The 21,283-nt window shown below is 63.2% G+C and overlaps 1 protein-coding gene across 7 annotated transcripts in view; it reads left to right on the top strand.

The window, feature by feature from the left end:
• The first annotated feature begins 3,383 nt into the window (after positions 1-3,383).
• CBFA2T3 (CBFA2/RUNX1 partner transcriptional co-repressor 3) overlaps positions 3,384-21,283 on the top strand; it is a 28,211-nt gene continuing 10,311 nt past the window's right edge. For 2 of the 7 annotated variants that reach the window (XM_050978955.1, XM_050978950.1), the window contains exons 1-2: positions 3,385-3,764; positions 20,223-20,360. In XM_050978955.1, the coding sequence (XP_050834912.1) occupies positions 20,249-20,360 (112 nt within the window). In that variant the 5' untranslated portion in view covers positions 3,385-3,764; positions 20,223-20,248. Of the gene's footprint in view, positions 3,765-11,332; positions 11,434-13,101; positions 13,242-13,276; positions 13,427-20,222; positions 20,361-21,283 lie in introns of those variants that run through there. The other 5 variants (XM_050978954.1, XM_050978952.1, XM_050978956.1 and 2 more) reach the window with 5 other exon arrangements.

Raw genomic sequence — 21,283 nt, 5'->3', positions numbered from 1 at the left:
GGGTCCTTTTTCTTTCCCCTATGTCTTCCCCCCAGTCCCACTTCTCCTGTGCATGTACAGCCCCATCCCTGTCCCCTTCCTCATCTTGGTATCTGTCCCCATCCTTACCTCCATTCCTATCCCTGTCCTCATCCCCATCTCTATCCCTGTCACTGCTCCCATCCTGATATCTGTCCTTATTCTCATCTCTGTTCCATCCCATCCCATCCCATCCCATCCCATCCCATCCCATCCCATCCCATCCCATCCCCTCCCCTCCCCGCAGCCCGGGGGTCCCGGCAGAGCCCTGGGGGGTTCTCAGGGACACTGTGCCCGGGGGTTCTCGGGACACTGTGCCCGGGGGTTCTCGGGGACGCTGTACCCGGGCGTTCTCGGGACGCCGTGCCCGGGGCACAGAGCCCAGCACCCCGCCAGGGCCCGGCTGCGCGTCCCCGCGGCTGCCGACGGCCGCTGCTCTCCCCTCGCCCCCTCCCCTCTCTCTCCCTTTCTGAAAATTGATAATTAACCTTTTGTCCGTGGGGCTGTTGTGTTTATTTGGCGCAGGCGGCTGCAGGGCGCTGATATGGAAATCGCAGCCGGCAGCCAGCTCCCGTCCCCCCGCAATCTGCAGCCGCGCACAGCCGCTGGGCAGAGATAAGCAGGTGCTTATTCACAGCCCCGCAGCTGCCGCCGAGGGCAGCCCTACCTGATCACTCCAATCTCAGTGAAAAACTACTTGAGGTTGGGCTCCCGCGATGGAGAGAGGCGATAGGGACGCGCCAGACAGCTCCCCCGGCTCCCGCTTCGCCTCCCCGCGCCGCCTGCCTCCCTCTGCCCGCGTCCTCTCCGCTCCCTCCGTCTCCCTGCTCTGTCTTCCCTCTTATCTCCCTCTCCACATCCCTTTGATTTCTTTTTTTTTTCCCCTTTTTTTTTTTCCTTAAAGAATTTGTCTTTGTGTTCCCTGTGAACTCTCGGCAGCTCCCATCTCCCTGGCTTGGCCATCGCTCTCCTTCCCATTCCCAGCTCCTGCCTTTGCTCCTGCAAATCCCCGTTTCCCTGGGCTGGAGGAGGCAGATTTAAGCCCCATCCCAAGCCCAGGCTGGGCCGTGCCCCGTCCCAGCCCCTGTTGGGAGGTGATGGTCTCGGCTGGGCTCCTGCAGCTGCCGGTGATGTTTTGCTCCCCGGTTGTTGCTGCCGCTTCCTTTTCCCCCTTGTTCCCCCACCCATCATTGCTTCCAAATGGAGAGAGGAAGGCAGTGGGGCACTGCAGGCAGTGGGGAACATAAGCACGGGGCATTTCCAGCACTGGGGAAGCGTACCATGCCATCCTGTGCCATCCCATGCCGTACCGTGCCATCCTGTGCCATGCCATGGCGCATCCCGCCAAGCACAGGGCTGGCACAGCCCCGCTACATCTGAAGGTGGCAACACCTCGATTGCCCTCCGGGGCTTCCTGACCTCGTTGCCCCAGCTCGCAGTGAGTGTGTGGGCCGTGGGAGCCCGTCCTTCTTCTCCTCGAGCCGGGGGAAGTTCCTGCTCGGCAGCAAGAGCCGCTGTGACTCAGAGAGAAACCGGCCGGGGGCACCGGGAGCGTGGCGGGAGGGGTCACCTGTGCCAGGGCAGACCCCGGACCGAGGGGTTCCCCCGTGCCAGGGTGGGCCCTCCACCCCCAGCGGTTCCTCTCCGCGTTAGGAGAGCTCAGATGTTTCCCCTCACCGAGCCAGACCCCGGGGCCCCGGGGGTTCCCCTCCCTCGGTGAGTCACAGCTCTGGATCCCAGGGGTTCCCCCTCCCCCGAGCCAGACCCCGGGACCCCGGGGGTTCCCTGCACCCTGGGGCAGAGCTCGGGGGTCTCCCCTGCTGGGGCATTCCCCGCAGCCTGCAGCTGCCCGGGCAGGTGCTCTCTGTTTCCTGGCGGAGAAAACCCTCCCGCGGGGGTGACACGGGGACACGGGGCCACAGCTGGGAGGGATTTTCCTGGCCGGCCCTGAAACCCTCTTGTTTTGACTCGCTGCCCTGGGACACTCCCCAGAAGTTGCCACTCTCCGTGTCCCATGGTGAGGCTGGCCCTGGCCGAGGGGCAGCTTGGCAAAACCCCGGGCAATGACACAGCTCCCACCTGGGCCGGCCTGAGAGAAAAGGGGAAGGAGCCAGAGCCTGAACCACAGCTGGAAACCCTGCCAAAAGCTCTGCCAGCCTTCAGCCCACACTCAGGCTGCTGTGCCTGTGCTGGTGGGGCACGGGCACCTCCAGGGTGGGTAGAATGGAGCTGGGGTGTCCCAGCATTGCTGGGATGCAGGATGTGGGGCCGGGGTGGAGCTGCGTCGGGGACAGCTGTGGCATCTTCCCCCAAACACATGGTCCTGAAAGGGTCAGGCTGTGCTTTGTGACTTGTGGCCCTTTCCCCAGCACATCAGCCCTGTGCTGGGGTTTCCCCTCATGTCCCTGCAGCACCCAGACCATGCTCAGTGTCCCCTGGGGCTCAGGGCTGCACCCAGAGAGCAGAGACACCCCACTTTGCTGGTGACACCCCACTTTGCCCCCACAGCACAGCACTCCCACACCCCGGTACCTTCCTCCCCACTTCCCCCCATCCCTTCCTGGCCCCCCCGAGGCCGGGTGGGGGGCACAGAGCAGGGAGCCCCGGGTACCATCTGCAGGAGCCCAGGTGGCCGCCGAGACACGCCATCTGCTCAGCCACCTTCGGGGACCATGCAGGCGCTGCTGTATTTTTAGGACACGTTTCCTCCCTCCCACCTGCAGCCCAGAGCCGCCTTTCGGGTTTCTAACAAGTTGTTTCTCTCTCGCTGACAGCTCTTGGGGAGCCCAAACGCCGGTGCTGAGGGACCTGGCCTGGGGTGCAGGGATGGGCTGCACAGGGGGGTCCCCCCAAGTGCTGAGGAGGTGGGGGTGATGCTGCAGCTGCAGATCAGGGCAGCAGCAGGAGCAGCCATGGGAAAACCTCATCCCAGGGTGATTCCAGGCAAAGGGGCTGCAAAAAGGGGGGCCCAGGCTGCAAATGGACAACCATGCCCTGCCGTGGCATGCTGGCTGTGCCGTGCCCCTGTGCACGGGGCTGGCTGTGCCAAGGTGCACCAGGACAGCCGTGATGTGCTGTGCTGTGCAGTGTCAGTCCTGCCGTGTCTGTCCTGCTGTGCTGTGCCATGCCCGTTCTGCTGTGCCCGTCGTGCTGTGCCCGTCCTGCCGTGCCACTCTGCGCCGCTCCAGCCCCTCACCGTGAGGAAGTGAGGCCGGCGCGAAGGGGAAGTTGTTGGAAAGTCAGACCGGAATGGCTGATAGGGAAGGCAGAGCTGGGCTTGGTCACAGATGGTTCCTGTTGGGGAAGGACACGGGCGCAGCTGCCCGGCCACCCCCACCCGCCGCATTATCACTGCCCGGCAGCTGTTCACCTTCCCCTCGCCATGGGACACGGCTGCGCTGCCACCGCGGCCCCGGCCGTCACATGAGTGGCCCTGGCGGCCAGGCAGGCGCCGGGCAGGCAGGACACCCTGCTCCCCTCTGGGCAGGACACCCTGCTCCCCTCCGGGCAGGACACCCTGCTCCCCTCTGGGCAGGACACCCCAAGCCCCTCCGGCCAGGACACCCCGAGCCCCTCTGCAGCTCAGCATCCCCAGCACAGCTCCTGCCTGGGACACCTGGGACAAGGCTGACAGCACCAGCCTCGGCAGGGCTCACAGGCTTGGGGTGCTGCCACCAAGCCCTCGGGAACCTCCAGAGAGGACAGGGACCCCTCTTGGGCCAGGGCACCACGCAGGAGCAGCCAAGGTGAGAGGCGGCAGCGGGGGAAGGTGGCGGTGGCCATGGCAGTGCCATGTGCCGTGGCACGGGTGACTCACTCCAGTGCCAAATGCAGCCTTGGGCAGGCAGGTGCTCCCTGAGGGTGGCACGTGGCTGGCACTAGTCAGGGCATCCCCTTGGGGATCAGCCAGTGGGAATGGGGAGCTGGGACATGGCCAAGCCCATGGCAAAGGCACAGTGGGGCACCATGGGCTCACTGTCATGGGGACTCATTTGGAGCCTGCTCTGTGATTAAACCTTTCCATAACAAGTAACCAGCCCCGAGGATGTTTTATTTCCAGCATTTCAGCTCTGTGTTTGCTGGGTGTTTGTGCTCATTCTGGGATCAGCAGCTCACATCTGACCCCACGGGCTCTCCAGGTGCTGCTGCTGCTGGTCTGCAGTGTGGAGGCTCCATGGGGATGGAGCATCCCACATCCCTGTGCTGGAGCATCCCCAGGCACCGAGGCCAAGGGGCTGTGGCAGCTCTGGGGGGCTCGGGGGCTCTGCTGGGCCCGTGCTTGGTGCGAGCAGGAAAGTGGAGCCGGCTGAGTCACCAGTGTGAACAATGCTGGCCCCGTGCCTCGCTTCCCCTCACTCCCCACCCCGCTCCCCAGCACAGCGCTCCAGCCGCAGCCCCCTGCCCACCCTGGCACCCGCCCGTGGGTCAGGGACACAGCTGGGACAGCACAAGGGCAGGGTATGGGTGCACCCCGGGTGCTGCACGTGTTGTGCCAGCCCACCAAGGGTCAGGAGCCGTGCTGGAGTCCCTGTCCCCCGAGCTGGCACATGCCAGCAGGGGCACGCTCCGATAAGGCGCTGGGATGCGGCGCGGGGCTCGGCGGGCACCGTGCTCCGGAAGGCTGCAGCCAGCGAGCCGTGCAGATTGCTGCGGGCTCGCCGGGCTGCCCGTTAGGCTTTTGGCAGGAGAAATGTTTATTTTGCTGGCCAAATATCTCTGCAAACTTCCTGATTTCCTTGCGGCCGGCGAGGCAGCGATAGGGCTGGCGAGGCCGTTGCCGGCCCCGCTCTCCAGCTTCGGCACCGAGAGCTGTTATCTCTGATGCACAGCGGGCAGGGAAGAGGTGGAGAAAGGGAAATGAAATACAACAGAGGTGGCACATTTTTTGCTCTTGATAACAAGCCCTGCTTTTAGCCTGGGAACTTGGAAACGATGCAGGTGGCCAGAGACAGCCTCAACGTCCTCCGCTGCCGTGGCGCATCTGGAGCTCGTAACAAATCCCAGCCCTCACCCGGCACGAGCCCGTGGCTCCCCGTGGCATGGCCTGGCACAGCACAGATCAGCACTGGCCTCCACACAGCCAGAGTCCCAGGATGGAGGATTTTGGCCCTGGGAAGTCTCTGAAAGCACCCCAGGGCCTGGATGTCCATCCAAGCCAGAATGAAGGCAGGCTCACACCACCTCCTGCTAGCTCCCATTGATTTTTGCAGGGATGTGAGGTGTCAGAAGTGCAATGCCTGCTAATTAAATTCCCATTGTTATTGGGATGATGCAGGCAGTGCAGCCTGTGGGATGGGGAGGGCCAGGAAGGAGTTGGTCCCCAAGGTTTGGGTGGGAGAAGGGGAGTGTGAACCTGTTGTGAACCCAAGGGTGTCTCAAGGGATTTTGTTCAGCATCTCCCAGTGAATTCCTGATGGCCAAGGATGAGGCTGGCAGGACTTGGCACCGGGTGCTGCTCCCATGGAAGTGCTCTCCATGCACCCCAAACACCAGCTCCTGGAGTCAGGGCGGCCCGTGCTCATCTCTGCTTTGCAATTAAAACCCTTCCCAGGCTCCCCATGGCAAAGAAAAGCTGGAAACTTGGCCCCTGGCAGCCCCAAAACCTGGAAGCACCCAGAGGAGCAGTGCTGTATCCTGAAGTCTCCCATTTTTTAAGGCAAACTGGTGATTTTCCGGAGCAGGCAGCACAGGGCAAGCAGGATGATAAGCAGTAGGGGGTGGTTTCCCTTTGAATGCCACGAAGCAGGAACGAATCTGTTAGCAAGGAAAACAGGATTTTAATTATTATTTTTTTTCTTTTAATGGGAGATGCACTTTTCTTCTTTTCTATATGGAAGTTGTGGGAGAGCCACAAAGCCACTGGATCTGCTTCAGCAGCCGGTGGGGCTGCTCCTTGCAGCCTGATGGCTGCAGGGTGGGTGACTCCAAGTGTGGGGAGCCCCAGGAGTGGTCACGGAGGGAAGCCAGGCACAAACGAAGCCCCTTTCCTGGGAAAGGCTGGCGAACAGCACTTCCTGCCCAGCAGATGTCCCCGGGCGGATGCAGCTGCGGCGGGCGATAGCCGGCGGGCAGGCGAGCGTCTTCCCGGCCGCTGGCTCCCCACCGGCCCCTTATCTCCCTGCTGCATTCCCCGATGGATTAACGGGCAGGAAAATCCAGCGCCAGGGCTCCTACTGCAAGCCAAATGCCAAGGGAAGAGTGCTGGGGGCTGCAGCCTGGCTCCTGGCACTCCTGGATCCTGGTGCTCGTTGCTGGCGGTGCTGGCACAGGGATGGATTTAGGCACTGAGATTTGGGCACTGAGATTTGGGCACTGAGATTTGGGTACTGAGATTTGGGCACTGAGATTTGGGCACTGAGATTTGCCACTGAGATTTGGGCACTGAGATTTGGGCCACCACATCCAGGCTCGCAGGCAGGGCAATGGGACCATCCATGGTCACACTGAGCCTTCCCAGCCCAGCAGCTCCCTGTCCCTGCAGGGATGCTCCAAGCAAACGGAGGTTGGAGACCCCAGAACCGTGCAGGGCTTTGCACCACTGCAGCTCGTGGGCCACACGTTGTCACCAAGCTCTGCTTGTAGGGCACTGCTGGCAGTGCCACATCCAGCAGGGACACAGGGAGGTGCCCAGGGATGCTCTGCTCCCCGAAAGGGAACGGATAGAGACTGAGAAACCCAGACGGACAGACAGACCCGCTGGGGGTGACACAGGAAACCTGTGGCACGCCAGGGCTGAGCGCGGCACGGCTCGGTGCCCCCGCCTGCAGACACCGTCGGTCCCGTGAGAGCCGGAGGGGACAGGACCCGGCATGGGGCGGGGCGGAGGGACAGGGCTGGGCCACCAGCCCGGCCAGGGGCAAGGTGTGATAAACCAGCACCGTGGGCTGTTTGAAAAAGCCTGAGGCTTGTGAAGAGGGGATGCGGCCGGAATAGCAATCAGCAATCAGCTCGGGGCTGGGCCGGAGCTCCCGGAGAGCCGGGAGAAGGGGAGTGCACGGGGTCACCACCGATGGCTGGGCACCCACAAGGTGTGAAAAGTGTCCCCATCACTGCGGTGGCAAGAGGGGCATCTGAGGGTGCCCTGGTGGCACCGTGAGCCCAGCACCCACCGCGTGAGCGGCCCCGATAGCGGGCAGGGGTCGTGTGCAGGGCAGATATGGACGGCACACGGTGGTGACCATTTCCTGTGAGGTTTTGGTACCAGCTGCCTTCATGTGCTCTCAGCGAGCACCTTATCTCCTGGCACACACCACACCGAGGTCTCAGTGCTCCCCTTCTCCCCCAGGCTGTGCCTTGGGGTGTCCCTTCCCCCGGGGCAGATCCTTGGCACCCTCCATGCAGCCTCTCTATGTGCACACCCAGCAGGGGTGGAGGACGTGACCCGGCACCACGAGCACAGGGGGTGGGTGATGGTGACACCCTCCCGTGGGGCTGGGCAGGCACGGATGGGCACCGGGCAGGATGCTCGGCAGTGGCAGATGCCACCTCCCCACAACAAAGGGAGCAGGGATCACCACGCCGTGTGTGGCTCATCCCCGCCCCGGGCTGGCCACGCCATCAATCACACCCCGGCGTGACCGACAGCGAGTCGGGACGGGAGTTTCCACCCTCTCCCACGGGTGGGAACGCACTGGGCCCCATCCTGCCCCGCTTTCAGATTTGCCGGGGGCAGGATTGCCAGCCCGGGGCTGGGATGGATCCAGCGGCTATCGGGCTCTGGCAGGCGCTTATCTCCGCTCCAGCCGTTAATTTCCCACCGCAGCCGAGCGGAGCGGGGCCACCGGCTCTGCCGGGGCGGGGCTGGTCCCATCGCCTGTCCCCAGGAGCCCCAACAGCACAGAGCCCAGGGGCTGAGGGATGCGGGAATGTTTTCCCGTAGGAATGCCAGACTCCCCTTCACCCCGCCCATGGGACCCAGGCGTGTGGTGGATGGGCGGCCGTGGAGCTCGCAGCAGCCCCGGGCTGGGAGCGGGTTTGGGGCAGGAAAGGGTTAACCCGGGGAAGTTTGCTCACTCTCAGCAATGATTTAAACCAGACAGAAAGGTTCTGTCATCCATCACGCTAACAGCCAGATCATTGTGTTTTAAAGTGTCTGTAATTGCAGCAATACAGAGACCGGGAGGAAGATAAAGGCTGGGAAGATGCAAATGCCGAGGGAAGCACCAGCCCCTCGCACCCAGCAGGGACAGGTCTGGGACAGCCCTGGGGACAGCCGGGGCTGGGCGTCCCAGGCGTCCTCCTGCACGGCGATGGCACGGAGTGGGTGATGGAGTGTCTTTGGTGCGGTGGGAGCATCCACAAAACAGCACAAGGGCCCAAATCCAGTGACAGGGATGGGTAGGGAAGGGTCTGAGGAGGTGCTGCACTCCAAATATTGTCTTAAAATTACGTTTATCTTCCTCATTATCCCTGATTAGTACAAAGTGGCTCTCCTTTCCTGCTTCCTTCGGGATCCGGGGGATCCCAGGGATGGGGCACAAAGGAAGGTGGGAACTCGCCCGAAGCCTGGGAGGAGGTGGCCACGGCCACGGCCACGGGTGCCCGGGCTTTGTCCCCGCATCCCGGACCACGTGCACAGCCGCCGGCGGGGAATTATCAACATTCAGCCGAACCCCGCCGAATAAAGCGAGCTAACACAAATGTTTATTTTCACAGTAGTGAATTATGACTTCAATAGACCAAAATTACAGGCTGCGTGCGTGGAATAGGAACGCAGCAGCCCCTGCCACCCAAACGCCACTGGGGGGGGGGACATGGTGGCTCTGTCCCCCTGCTGTCCCGCGGGGTCGCGGTGCCACCTGCCTGTCCCCACAGTGCTTGAGTGGCTCCTGTGGCCAGGGCAGGGGGTGTTTGATGTTGTCCCTCAGCTGCACCCCAAATCAAGGAGAGGGGGTGGCAGTTCCCAGCAGGTCTCTGTGATGTGCTGGTGGCAGGGGGCTGGCAGGTCAGAGGGGATGGGTTTGGTCATGGCCAGGCTCATGGCATGGCACCAGCTGGGCACTCACAGGAGGGCCTGTGGCGTGTTCCAGGGGTGCACATGGGTGTGTGACACAGGTGGCTGGGCTGAGAGCATGGTCACACCCACGGGCAGGTCCCTGCTCTCACAGTGAGCGGCCTGATCCCGAAGGAGCCCTGTGCTGGCAGCCCAGAACTCTGGGAACAATCTTGGGCTGTCCCCCTGGTGCTGGGGGTCCCCAAGGCTTCGACCTGTGCTGGGAACCACGTGTCCCAGGGCCTGTGTCCCCAGGCACACGTGGTGCTGGCATTTGCATGTGCCAGCGGTGCCAGCCATGCAAGGCCGGGTGTGGCGAGGCAGGAGTGCAGCTGTGGGGGCAGAATTCCCTCCTGTGCCAGGGGGCCCTGGCACCTGCACGGGGTAAGGTCCTGTGGGAACGGGAGCAGCAGGGCCTGGAGAACCACTGGGAGCCCCCTGGGAGCCCCCTGAGAGCAAGGGGTGGAAAACTGGAGCTGAGGCTGGAAGGGCTGGGCCAGGGCCCTGCAGCACCTCCTGCTGTGACCCCAGCAGTGGGGGGAGCTGGGCTGTGCAGTGACCACGCAGTGGTCATTCGGGGACCCTGTGGTGGCCCCAGAGTGGCCAAGTGATGGCCATTTAGTGGCCACAGAACGGTCACTCAGTGGCCTGGTGATGATCATTTACTACCTATAGAAAGGTCACTCAGTGGCGTGGTCATTGGCATTTGCTGGCCATGCAATGACCCTTTACTGGCCATGCAGTGGTCACACAGAGGCCATGCAGCCCTTGTGCAGTGCCCTCACAGTGCCCATGCACTGTCTGTGCCTCGGGGCCACTCTCTGGCTGTCCAGTGGCCACGCAGCTGTCCTGTGCCACCCAACCCCGGCTGTGCCGAGCCGGGTGACTCCGCCCGGCAGAGCTGCCGCTCTCCCAATCCCTGGGAAGCAGGGAGGATGAGTAATGCACCGGCACAGGGCAGTCGCAGAGGGAAGCAGCTGCCAGGCACAGTAATTACACACAGAGGCAGGGCTGGGCTCGCAGGGAAATTCACAGGGAAATTCACAGGGATTGTGTTCCTGCTGCACGGGAGCAGCAGTGTTGGAGTAGGACTTGGGGAGGGAAAATTTGAATGCTGTTCCCCAGCTGGCATGGGGCATGCGGGAAGGGTGTGCCAGGCAGCCAGATGTGCACCGCTGTTGGGGAGGGTCCCACCGGCATTCCCAGCACGCAGCTGCCCTTGGAGCCCCGACGAGGCCCAGCAGGGTGGGGAGAACCCAAACCAGGCTGGGATGGGCATGTGGGACTCTGAGGGCTGTGCCCGTGCTCTTGTGGCTGCTCCAGTGCAACCCCAGCCCTTGGGCCCCTGGACAGGGAAGCTGAGCAAGCACAGCTCCATCCCCTCACAGTTCCCCATCCCCTTGCAGACACCCCCAGCCTGCTCCACTCCTTTGACTCTTCCCATGGCCCCAGACCAGTCCTGGCTCATTTCCTTGCAGTCCCTCCACCTCCTCCAGAACAACTCACAGCTTCTTGCAGCTCCCTAAAACATGTAACCTCGCCCCCCATGCAGCCCCCCACTCCCAGCTTTGCAGCCCCCGATCTTTAGCACCCCAACTTTGACGATTTTGCAAACCCAGATCTCTGCAGCCTCCAAGCCCCGTACACCGTGGTGCACGGCCTTCCAGTCCCCAGAGTGTCACCAGGTCCCACGTGCCCCCTGAAGCCCTGGGCAGTCCCATGTCCCCTTGCAGACCGCCGGTGTCACGCAGCCCCGCGTCCCACTCAGTCTCCCGGTGCCGTGCAGAATCCCCGGTGCTGCCCAGCCCCGTATCCCATCCCATCCCATCCCTGTCCCAGTCCATCCCATCCCGTTCCCCTCCCGGTCGCTCATCCCGGGGGTCCCGCTCCGGTGGCGGCGGCGGCGGCGGGGCGCCCCCTGGCGGGTGCGGCGGGCCCGGTCTAAGGCAGCGGCGCGGGCGGGCCCCGCTCACTCCGGGCCGGGCGGGCGGCGCGGCGGCAGCGGCGGCGCGGCGGGGGCCCGGCCGGGCAAGGAGCGCGGCCGAGGGCGCCCCACGGCCGCGGCGCGGCGCCGGGAGGATGCGCCGCCGGGCAGCGCGCAGGGGGTGAAGCGGCCCCGCGGATTTACCGCGGCTTCTCCGCCCTCCCCCGCTTCTCCGGTGCCCCCCCTCCGGGGGGTGGGGAAGCGCCCCGAGCCCCGGAGCTGGCGGCGAGCGGCGGCCCCGGGCGCGGCGAGCGGCGGCGGGCAGGTGCCGGGGGCAGCCGCCGCCGCGGGGCCGCGCTCCGCCAGCGCCGGCCTTAAGCGGACCGGGGCCGCCGCCGCCGGGGGCCGCTGCCGGCTCTGCCCGCTCCTGCCCGCTCCTGCCGGCCCCGCCGGCCCCTGCCTTGGGACTTACCTCACGCCTCCGCCACACCTCAGGACGGTAAGTGCCGTCCGCCAACCGGGACGGGAACGGGGAGGCTGCCGGTGCCCGCGGAGGCTCCCGTTAAAGCGGGGCTTGGAATTCTGCCGGTGTTCGGGGGATGCTCTCGGTGTACGGGGGAATCGGAGGCTCCCGGTGCCCGGGGAGGCTCTTAGGGCAGAGGGGCTGTGGGTACTGCCGGTGTTCGGAGGATGCTCCCGGTGCCCGGGGAGGCTCCCGTGGAAAAGGGGCTGGGAATGCTCCTGATGCTCGGGGGGGGCTCCCGGCGCGAAGGAGCCGGGGAGGCTCTCGGTGCTCGGGGAACGCTCCTGTTGTGCGGGAGTCCGAGGTGCTCTTGGCACCCGGGCGAGGCTCCCGGTGTCGGGGAAGCTGCCGCTGGGCAGGGCAGGAAGAGGCTCCTGGTGCCCGGGGAACGCTCCGGTGCGCAGGGAAGTCGGAGGCTCCCGGTGTCCGGGGGATGCTACCGGTGTCGGGGCGGCTGTCGGTGCGCAGGGGCCGGGGATGTTCCGTGTGCTCAAGCCAGCGCCTCCCCGCCACGGCGGCGGAGCGGGGCAGGGCGAGCGGGGGCACAGCCGGGGCGAGCGGGCGCAGCGCTCCGCGGCGGAGGCAGCCCCGGAGCGGGATCGCCGCGCCCGTGGGCCCCGCTCCCACGCACCGCTCTGCCGCGGGGGCGGCGGGTGCAGACCCCTCTTCCGTGCGCTTCCTGCTCTCCCCTCCGTGTCCCCTGCCGCCGTTGCCCGAGCGCCGGGGCGGCGTGGGGCGGCACAGCGTCCCCGGGAACCCACGCGAGTTTGTGTCCACCCCCAGCAGACCCCCCCCGGTTGTGGCTCCCGACTCGTGCCCAGCAGTCCAACTCTTTGTCATCCCCGCATCCCTCTCCGTCTGCTGTGGGCTGGGAGCCGGAGCCGTGCTGGGGGGCGAGGAGGAGCTGACCCACTCGGGAGAGTTTGCGGGAACAATCCCGGGGCTGCTCTGGGAAGTTCCAGCCCCTCCGTTGTGTGTTTTTGTGCGAGGACACGGCTGCGTGCTGGGGACGCGGGGCTGTGGTGGGAAGACTCGCAGAGTCCTGGCGTGTGCCGGGGGATGTTTGTTTGGATGCGGATTTGGGAAGGAAGGCTGGCTCGGGAGTCTCCGGCGCTGCCATTCATCACCGCCCGCTCTTGCTTTCCCTTTGGAATTGAGCTGAGCTGGGCAGCCCGGCTTTGCCAAGGGAATGCTGCCGGAGGAGCGATGGAGCGAGGCTGGCCCCGCGCTTCTCCGTGGCTCCTCCTCGACACCGAGCCGAAGCACAACCAGCTCTTCCCGTCATTCCCTCGCCGCTGGATGGTGCCTTCGGATACCGCAGAGCGTTTCTCTAGTTAAACACACCTTTTCTTGGAATTCTTTTTTTTCCCTCTATTAGCCAAGAAAAACTTTGCAACTTTCCTTCGCTGTCGGAGAGGAGCCACTGCCGCTGCTGCGTTTCATTTTGTTTTTTTAATTCGAGGTCACGTGTGCATTGACAGTGTCTTTGATTCCAAGCGATGGTCTCGTCTCCAGCTCAGGAAGAGCTTTTGAGCTCTTCCCTCTGTTGTTTTCTCTCTGTTCAGGAACAAAGAGATTTTTCTGCCTTTAATTAAAAGGAATATTAATTCCCTGCTCCTTTGTCGAGCGACTTGAAGACACTCTGCAAACACCCGTCTGCTCGGCGCCGCGGTGGGCGAGCTCTGCCGTGGTACCGGGCGTGGAGGAATGGGGGAGCCAGCCCGAATTCCCGCGGCAAGCACGGAGCAGCAGCCGGGGAGGATGCTGACAGCCACGGTCCTCGGGTGAGGAGCCCCATGGAGCTGAGCTGCCGCCTGGGGTGGGCTCTTGGATCCTCGGAGGTTTGTGAGGCAGATCTCCTGCTGAGAGCTTCCACGCAGGGAGAGAATCCGTGCTTGGGGAGGCGAGTGGAGATGAACTTGGCTGTGCCAAGGGGGTTTTCCCTGCCGGCTGCCTCCCGTGCCGGCAGGTAAGGTTTTACCCGGGAGCAGGCAGATGTTGGGTGTGTTTTGTTTGGCAAACGTGAGTGCAGATGTTGGTTTGTAGGGGGAAAAAGCCAGGACATGGCGGGGGAGAGGCTGATCTCCCGTGGTTCTGGGTGCTGCCGTGGGCTGGGTGCCGGGTTTGGCTACTGGGGAGGCCTCGTGTGGCTGCAGGATTTGCCTCTTTCGTCGTGAACTTCCAGGCTGCAGGATGGAAAAATATCCTGGTGCTCAGCCCCCCTTCAGGGCTGGGCTGCTGCAGGCAGGAGGGGGCTCTGGCAGGTCCCACGGGATACCTGGGGCTGGCAGGTCTGTGCCCATGTTCCTGGAATTCTGCTCTGGAGCCGTGGATGTTTGCATGCCTGGAAATCCCCGGGCAGGATCAGGCGCTGAGGCTCCTGCGGTGTCCGGCGGTGCCCTGGGAATGGGGTCTGGCTCCGCTCGCTGCTGTAAATCCCTGCTGGAATGTGGGGGCACTCTGGCTCTGCCCGTGCCTGTGCACAGCCCCCTGTCCTGCAGCCACCTCGGGAAGGTGTCTGCGTGCTGCGGGACCCCCGGGGAGGGAGCCACCCCACAAATTCCTGTTATTTTACCTCTTAGCCAAAGTCAGTGGACTGGCAGCGAGTCAACCAGGAAGGGCAGGGCTGCCAGGGAGTGCTGGCAGTGGGGCAGGAGCTGGGTCCCTCCTGGGGGGACACACCAATCCCCCCACGCCAGCAGTGACCCTCTGCAGCCCCCAGCCAGAGCAGCAGGGTCACAGTGAGTGCAAGGCTTGGGGGAGATCAGGGCCGGGTCCTGTGAACGGGGCCGGGAGGGACCAGGGACAGCCCACGGGTTAAGCTGGGCTTAATCGCTGCTGCTGGGGCCGGGGATGCTGTCGGTGCTGCAGGTGGGGTGCTGCAGCCTGCCCTGTGCTTTCCAGGCTGGATCTCACGTGGGACTTGGATTTAGCTGCCCAGCAGGATGGGGAGTCCCCGAGCTGGGATCAATCCTTGTCCGCCGGGGGCAAGATCAAGCTGGCGGCACAGAGGGCACTCCCTGCCCGGGTGCCCTGGCCTTAGTGCCATTGCCCAGTTTGGGGTTATTTTTAGATTTCCCGAAGCTGTTTTCTGCCGTCCCTCCCGCTGTGCTCAGGCTCCCCAGGGGGAACCCCACCTTGACAAACTCCCAGCTTTCCTTCGGAAGATGCTGACCGACGGTTCCAGAAAACATCCAAGGGATTTCCTGTTTATTTTGCAAAATTCTCATTAATATTTTTTTTCCTGTGTTCTTTGATTCAATTTCACATGGGCAAAATCGCCTTGAAATGGAGCCCGGGGTTCAAAAATAGACAAAGAGTCGGTGAGGCAGCAGCCTGAGGCTGTGGGAGAGCGCGGCCGGATCCGGCACCCCCTCGGAGCCGGTACCAGCCCGGCGCCTGCGGGGCCGGCTCTGGCACGGCGGCCCCGGGGCGCGGCGGCGTCTCGGCGTTCCCACGCTGCCGGGACCGGAGCCGCGGGGTGCAGGGGGAGCTTTCCCTGCTCCGGCCGCTCTCTGCCCCCAGGGTGCCCCGAGCCCCCTGCGTGTGCCGCTTGTCGCTGCTCCGGCCATCGGGGCCACCTTCGGGCACGAGCATCCCCCGCACGGGGCTGCAGAAATCCCCGCCTGGGGCGCGGGGCCGGTTTTGGGGCGCTCCTGTGGCAGGGCTCCGGGGGATGGTGCAGCCCAGGCTGGGTGGGTGTTTCCTGGGTGGGGGTGGCTCCGGCAGGGTCAGCCCCAGCCCTGCTCCTCTCCAGGTGTTCCGGGCTGCCCGCGGCACTGTTTACTCCTGGTGTTTAGCCAGGATATTTAATTTCCAGGAGTGTAAGGCAGCTGGGGAGCAGCAGGGCGTGTGTGTGCGTGTGCGCCCACCTCCCTGTGCCACCCCGGTGGGATCAGTCCGACGGTGGCAGCGGGCACGACACCGCAGCAGATATTGTGCTCTGGCTGGGTGCTGCTGGCCGCAAGGTCAGGGGGACCCCCCAAACTGCCCCTGTGTGTGGGGGACCCCTCCTCCAGCCGTTCCCCCGCCAGCAGCCACGTCGTCGCCAGCCGCTGTTGACTCACAGGCTCCGCCGTCGAGTCCCGGGGCTGAGGCCGAGATGCTTTTACAGGCAGGGCTGAAATGCACAAAATGTTCGACTTGTAAAATATGTAGCGTGAGAAAATAGCCTTTTCTGCTCTCCTCCTCCTCCTGCCGCCGCTCCCTGCCCCATCTGCTCGCTTGGAAAGCTTCCCGCAGCCGGGGGGGCCGGCGGCGCCCGGGGTCCCTCGCCAGGGATGGCACCCACCCCGTGCCACCCTGGGGCCACCCCTCGGTGCCAGGAGGGCACAAGGATGCGCTCGGTCCGTGGGGACGCTGCCTCCTCGCTCCTCTCGCCATCCCAAAGTTTCTCTCCCTCCCGTGGGCGCGTTTGGAGAAGGAGCTCGGGGCTGGCACCGGGAGTGCCAGCGGGGCTGGGCCACCTCGATTTTGGGGCATCCCGTGGGACTTGGGGTTTCCAAAACCTCTCCAGAGGGTCCCGGGAAATCCCCGTGCGAGGAGCCCCGGGAGGGAGCCGCCACGCCGGAGCTGGCCACGAGCCACGGTTTTCACCTTAATCCATCATTATCTGGGCACATTTCGGATCCTTGCCAAGAGCAAGGTGGGAAGGGGGGGTGTAAGCATGCTTTCCCTATTCCCCTGCCATCCTTTTTGCTGCCTGTGTGTAATTAACAGAGTAATTAAAAACAGGATGAGTTAATTGGTATTCATTTATGTGGCAGATGTTTTTAATTGAGATACGAAACAATTTACCTGTTTACATAAACAATAGCAAATGAAGGCTTGTAAAACAGAGAGGGCACCTTTTTTTTTTTTTTTTTTTGGCATTTTGTTGTTGTTTCGAGGAAAAATCAAACCCATCCCCATCCCCCACCCCCGGCCATGCCAGCTCAGGGTGAGCAGGAGCTGCTGGCACTGCCTTGGTGGCACCAAGCCAGCTGCTTTGGGTCCCTGGGTGGATGGTTTTGGATTAAAAACTGGGATTTTGGGGCTTGGGGTGCGTGGGGAGCCTGGCTGCGGGTGCTGCTGTCCCGTGTGGAGCTGTGCTGTCACTGCCACACCGAGGGGCTTGGGACCTGCTGGCAGTTGGTGGCCTGGAGTTGCTGCGGGGCATCTGCCAGCAGGGCTGGCACTGCAGGATGTGGGTGCTTGGAAAGCAAAGCCAGTTGGGATGTACCTGGGCTGGGGAAATCTGTTCTACCCTGGGATTGTGCTGGTGGAAGGTGTCCCAGGGGGGCCAGTGGCACAGGAGCTGTCTCAGGATGCCCCTGGGGATGACCTGCAGGGGCTCCCCAGGACTGGAGCTGCCTGGATCTGGGTTCCTTTACAGATTGTGCAGAGTTTGATTAATTGGATTTACTTTTGAAGGGTTTCATTTGTGCTGATGAGTGCTGGGTGTGGATTGCTCCCTGCTGGGCTGGCTCCCCAAAATGAGCACCTGGAACACCCCGGTGATGGGTGGGCAGCATCCCTCCAGCATCACCATGGAATGGTTTGGATTGAGAGGGGCCTTAAAGCTCACCTCATTGTCCTGCCATGGGCAGGGACACCTTCCACCATCCCTGGGTGCTCCAAGCCCTGTGCAGCCTGGCCAGGGATCCAGGGCCTCCCCATCCTCACAGGGAACAATTCCTTCCCAATATCCAATCTCAGCCCACCTTCTGTCAGCATCCCACAGCTGCACTCCTGCCTTCTCCTGCTCCAAGTGCAACTGGGGATGAACTCCCAGCTGTCTGTGTCACCTTTGTCACCATGGTCCCGAGAGGGGGTCAGGATGGGTGCAGGGGAGGAGGGAGCTGATCCCAGGGGTGGATCAGGAATAGTGCAGGGGAGGAGGGAGCTGATGGTGCCGTGAGGTCCCAGCAGCTCTGCCGGGCTGGTGCACGTGGCTGGCGCTGCTGCCCGCCCTCAGGCACTGCACGCTTCCAAACCTGCTCCAGCTGGGACAGCTCCGGCCCTGCCATCTTATCGGGGAGTTGTTCTTGGCCCCGCTGGCTGCGGCAGCTGAGGAGCAGGAATGCTTCCCTGCCTTTGTTTCGGAGGCAGCCTGGCTTGGGGAGACGTCGCCTTCAGCATCTGGATTTCATTTGTGGCCATTTGGAGAGCATGAAGGATGCTGGGCGCTGAATTCCCTTTAACCCCTTCTTCACCCGGGCAGCTTTGCCTGCAGGGAGCCGGAGCTTTCCAGCGGCCACATCCCGGGCAGCTCCATGCCTGCTTCACCCCCATCCCTGGGGAAGGGAGAGCGGGGCAGCCGGCCCGGGCGCTCCGCTCTCATCCCGGAGCTGGCACATCCCACTTGTTGCCCGGGTGGTGGCTGGACGGGCTCCCCGGGGCTGTGGGAAGCAGCGCAGCCGGGCTGGGCTGGCTGCCAGCCCCGTCCCTCCGGCTCTGCTCCTGCCCCTCGGCTCCGGGCTGCAGGATGCCGAGTGCCCGCCGGAATGCTTGGCCGTGTGACAGTGTCACCCAGCGGGGACCCTGCCCCGGGGGTTAAACCCTGCCGTGTGACAAATGGGGGGCTCGGGGTCACACGGGAGGTGCGGGGGTCCGGCATCCGCCGGCCCTGGGGGGCAGGGTGGGGAGCGGCTGCTCCAGCCGGCCCAGGAGAAAATACTAATCCTTTTATTTTTATATTATTACTTATTCATCTGGGCTGCACAGACCTAATGGAAACCAGATGGAGGAAAACAGACACGGCCCCGAGCGGCTGGGACAAATTACCCCAAAGAGAGGAAAAAATAGAGGGAAAAATAATTCCAGTGGAGTTGGAGTTGTGCTGGAATCGCTGGTTGAAGATGCTCAGGGGGGCTGCACTTTGCTCCCCAAAACCTCCTTTGCTCCCCTGGAGCTCATCCCATCCTGCAGAGGACCTGGGTTGCTGGCACAGCTGTGGTTGGGTCCTCTGGGCATTCCAAGCTCTGTATCCCGTTGGATTTGGGACGATTTCTGTGCTTGCCTGGCTGTGTTTGGGTTGCAAACACCTCAGGGAAAATTTAAAACTTAAAGGCAAAAAAGAAAACACAAGAAAAAACAGAACCAGGCCCCATTTCCCTGAGTGCTTGCTCAGCTTGATGGAAACTTTCCTGCTGATGGGAAGCTGTGGAAAAGCCATGTCAGTGCCAAGATGAATGTATCCATGTTTTCTCCTTGGTGTGGGAATGTGCACGGAGGCAGGGCAGTGGGGGGACCGGGGCTGGGATGGGGATGCAGGCAGGGACCATTCCAGGGATGCAGGCCAGGATGCTGCCAGGGGTGTGACAAGGACAGGGATGGTGCCAGGGATGCAGGCAAGGATCGTGTGGGATCCAGGTGGATGCCACCCTCACAGGGTCACACCCTGTGCACACTCAGGGCTCATCCTCTGCTGTCAGGGCTGGATCCTGCTCTACTGAGTGACGGGGGAAGCCTGGAAGGCTGGGGAAGTTTTGCCCAGAGATGGACAATTCCACAAAAAGGAAAATAAAAGTTTTTCTAAACAAACCATTTCTTCTGGTAGGCCCTGTAAGGAAGCTGAGGTTTTGGGGGGAGGGAAGCTGCACAGTCTTGGGGTTTCTCCTGTGGCTGGGTAGGGAGAAGGGAGTGAGGAACGAGGAACTGCAGCATGCACACCCAGGTGTCTGCAGCATTCCAGTGTGCTGTGGACAGAGAGGGACAGCCATAGTGCTGGAGCCTTCCAGAAGGATCCTGTGGGTGACCAGCTGAGATTTTGGCTCCTGCCAGCATCTCCTTTTGCTCTGTGTGCCACTGCCTGTGGCACAGCCCCGATAGCATCTCGGAGGGGATCAGGCCCTGCTTTTACTTAGCCCAGCCAATGTGCTGTGGCCAGGTTCAATTAATGTCCCCACAGTAGCCCTGGATTGAGGATGAATATTGGATTAGTGATTATCAGCCAGGCCAGGTGCTGAGCACAGGGGGACCCCATGGCCGGGGGTGGCCGTGGTGGCCGCTTCCATCTTTGGCTGGAGCCAGCAGTGGCGCGGGCACGGTGACAGATCCCCACAGCTGCCAGCACTTGTGGCCACCCGTCAGGGCCAGTGTGGCAGCCAGGGGGCCCAGACCCTGCCCTGGGGCTGTGTCTGCAGGAGATGGTGCTGGCACGCTCCCCCCTCGGTAGGGAATGCACTGCTGGGAGTTATTTGGGGCTGGGAGGGAGGTGGTGATGCCCGCTGGGGTGACGCTGATGGCCGGAGCTCTGTGATCCCTGCATTGCAGGACCTGCCCTTGTAGGGCCACTCTGGGCAGGACAGTCACTGGGGGATATGTGGGCCCTGCTGTTGTCACTGCCACTAAACACGGGCTGTAATGATCCCACAATCTCTGCCAGGGGCTGTGCCAGCCCTGGGTGACGCTGCCAGGGCTGGTGAGGGGTCAGCAGGCAGCAGGAATTCCCAGGATGTGTCAGGAGGGTGCTGTGCTGTGACAGTAGTGATGTGACACAGGCTGGGGCAGGCTTGGCACTGCAGGGGCAGAGCGGTGCCAGCACTCTGTGTCCCCACACGGGCACTGTGCAGATGAACAGCAGCTCCATCACCCTCCCACCATCCTGTGGCACACAGGACACCGGGCACTGTCCCTGTCACCCGAGTTCTGCCGTGGCACCGGCGATGCCCAAGCCAGCCCAATGTCCCCAAGTGTCCCCTGTGCCCCTGACTCCTGTTTGCCAGGGAATCCTGGCCCTGCCTGGCACACCCCGCTCACCTCCCCGTGCCCTCTTCCCGCAGATAACGCGGAGACTGCGGCCGCCGCCATGCCCGACTCGCCGGCCGACGTGAAGACGCAGGCCCGCTCCACGCCGCCCAGCATGCCCCCGCCCGCCGCCCAGGGAGCCTCGCGCCACCCCTCCTTCACACCCAGCACCAGTGAGTACCTGGGCACGGGCTGCCAGCCCGGGGCCGTGCCCCTGCTCCGCCTGACGCGCGGCACCCGGGGCCGGCAGCGTGCTCGGAGCCAGCGCAGCGCTGGCGGTGACACGGGTGACATCACCTGGCCTCAGGCTGGAGGCTCTGCATGGCTGGAGCGTGTTCCTGTGAGGTCCCTGGGGACAGGGATATCCTGCCAGCCAGTCAGCAAGTGCTGGCACAGGGCAGTGTGTGGTTGGAGGGTGGTGGGGGTTGGGGGAGTTCCTGTGGATCGGAGATGGCCCCGTGGAGGGTCCCATGCATGTGGGGACACATCTGTCCCTCTGCATGTGGCACCCAGTGGTGTCAGGGCAGCGTCATGGCCAGCCACAGTGGCTGGGACCTCCTTGTCCTGCCCAGGCTGTGGTGTGGTGGCATCAGGGGACTCCAGGTGGGAGTTTCACTCCCTGTAGTTGGAGTGGGGACAGCCACCCAATGTGGTGGTGGCACCAGAGGCACGTGGGCTCATTGCACACCCGCAGGGTTTGCACCGGGGATCTGTCACTGTGCTGGTGTCACTGTCCTGGCACATGGATGGACAAGGCACATGCAGTGCAGGATCCAGACAGGCAGGGGACAAGGCTGGTCCCCAGCAGGAGTGGCAGTGGCCACTGCCAGGGGCTGCTTCGGTTCTGCTGAGACTTTTCCTGGGCACACATGCACACAAGGGTTTTGCTCGTAGCTGTTTCTTGCTCAGAAAAACCCCAGTAGGGAAGAAAACACCCCAAAACAACCCCCAAGATCCATCCCCTGACACCTGCAGTCCCCCAGTAGTGCTTCTGGACTCTAGAAATCAGCTGGTGCTCAGGTGTGCTTGGTTGGTTTGGGTGTCAATCCCGGCCCTGTGCTGATGTGACAGCCCAGGTGTGGCTGGGTCTGGGATG

Source organism: Serinus canaria, chromosome 11, assembly GCF_022539315.1.
Source record: "Serinus canaria isolate serCan28SL12 chromosome 11, serCan2020, whole genome shotgun sequence".
Taxonomy (NCBI): Eukaryota; Metazoa; Chordata; class Aves; order Passeriformes; family Fringillidae; genus Serinus; species Serinus canaria.
This window is presented reverse-complemented; position numbering and strand designations above follow the sequence as displayed.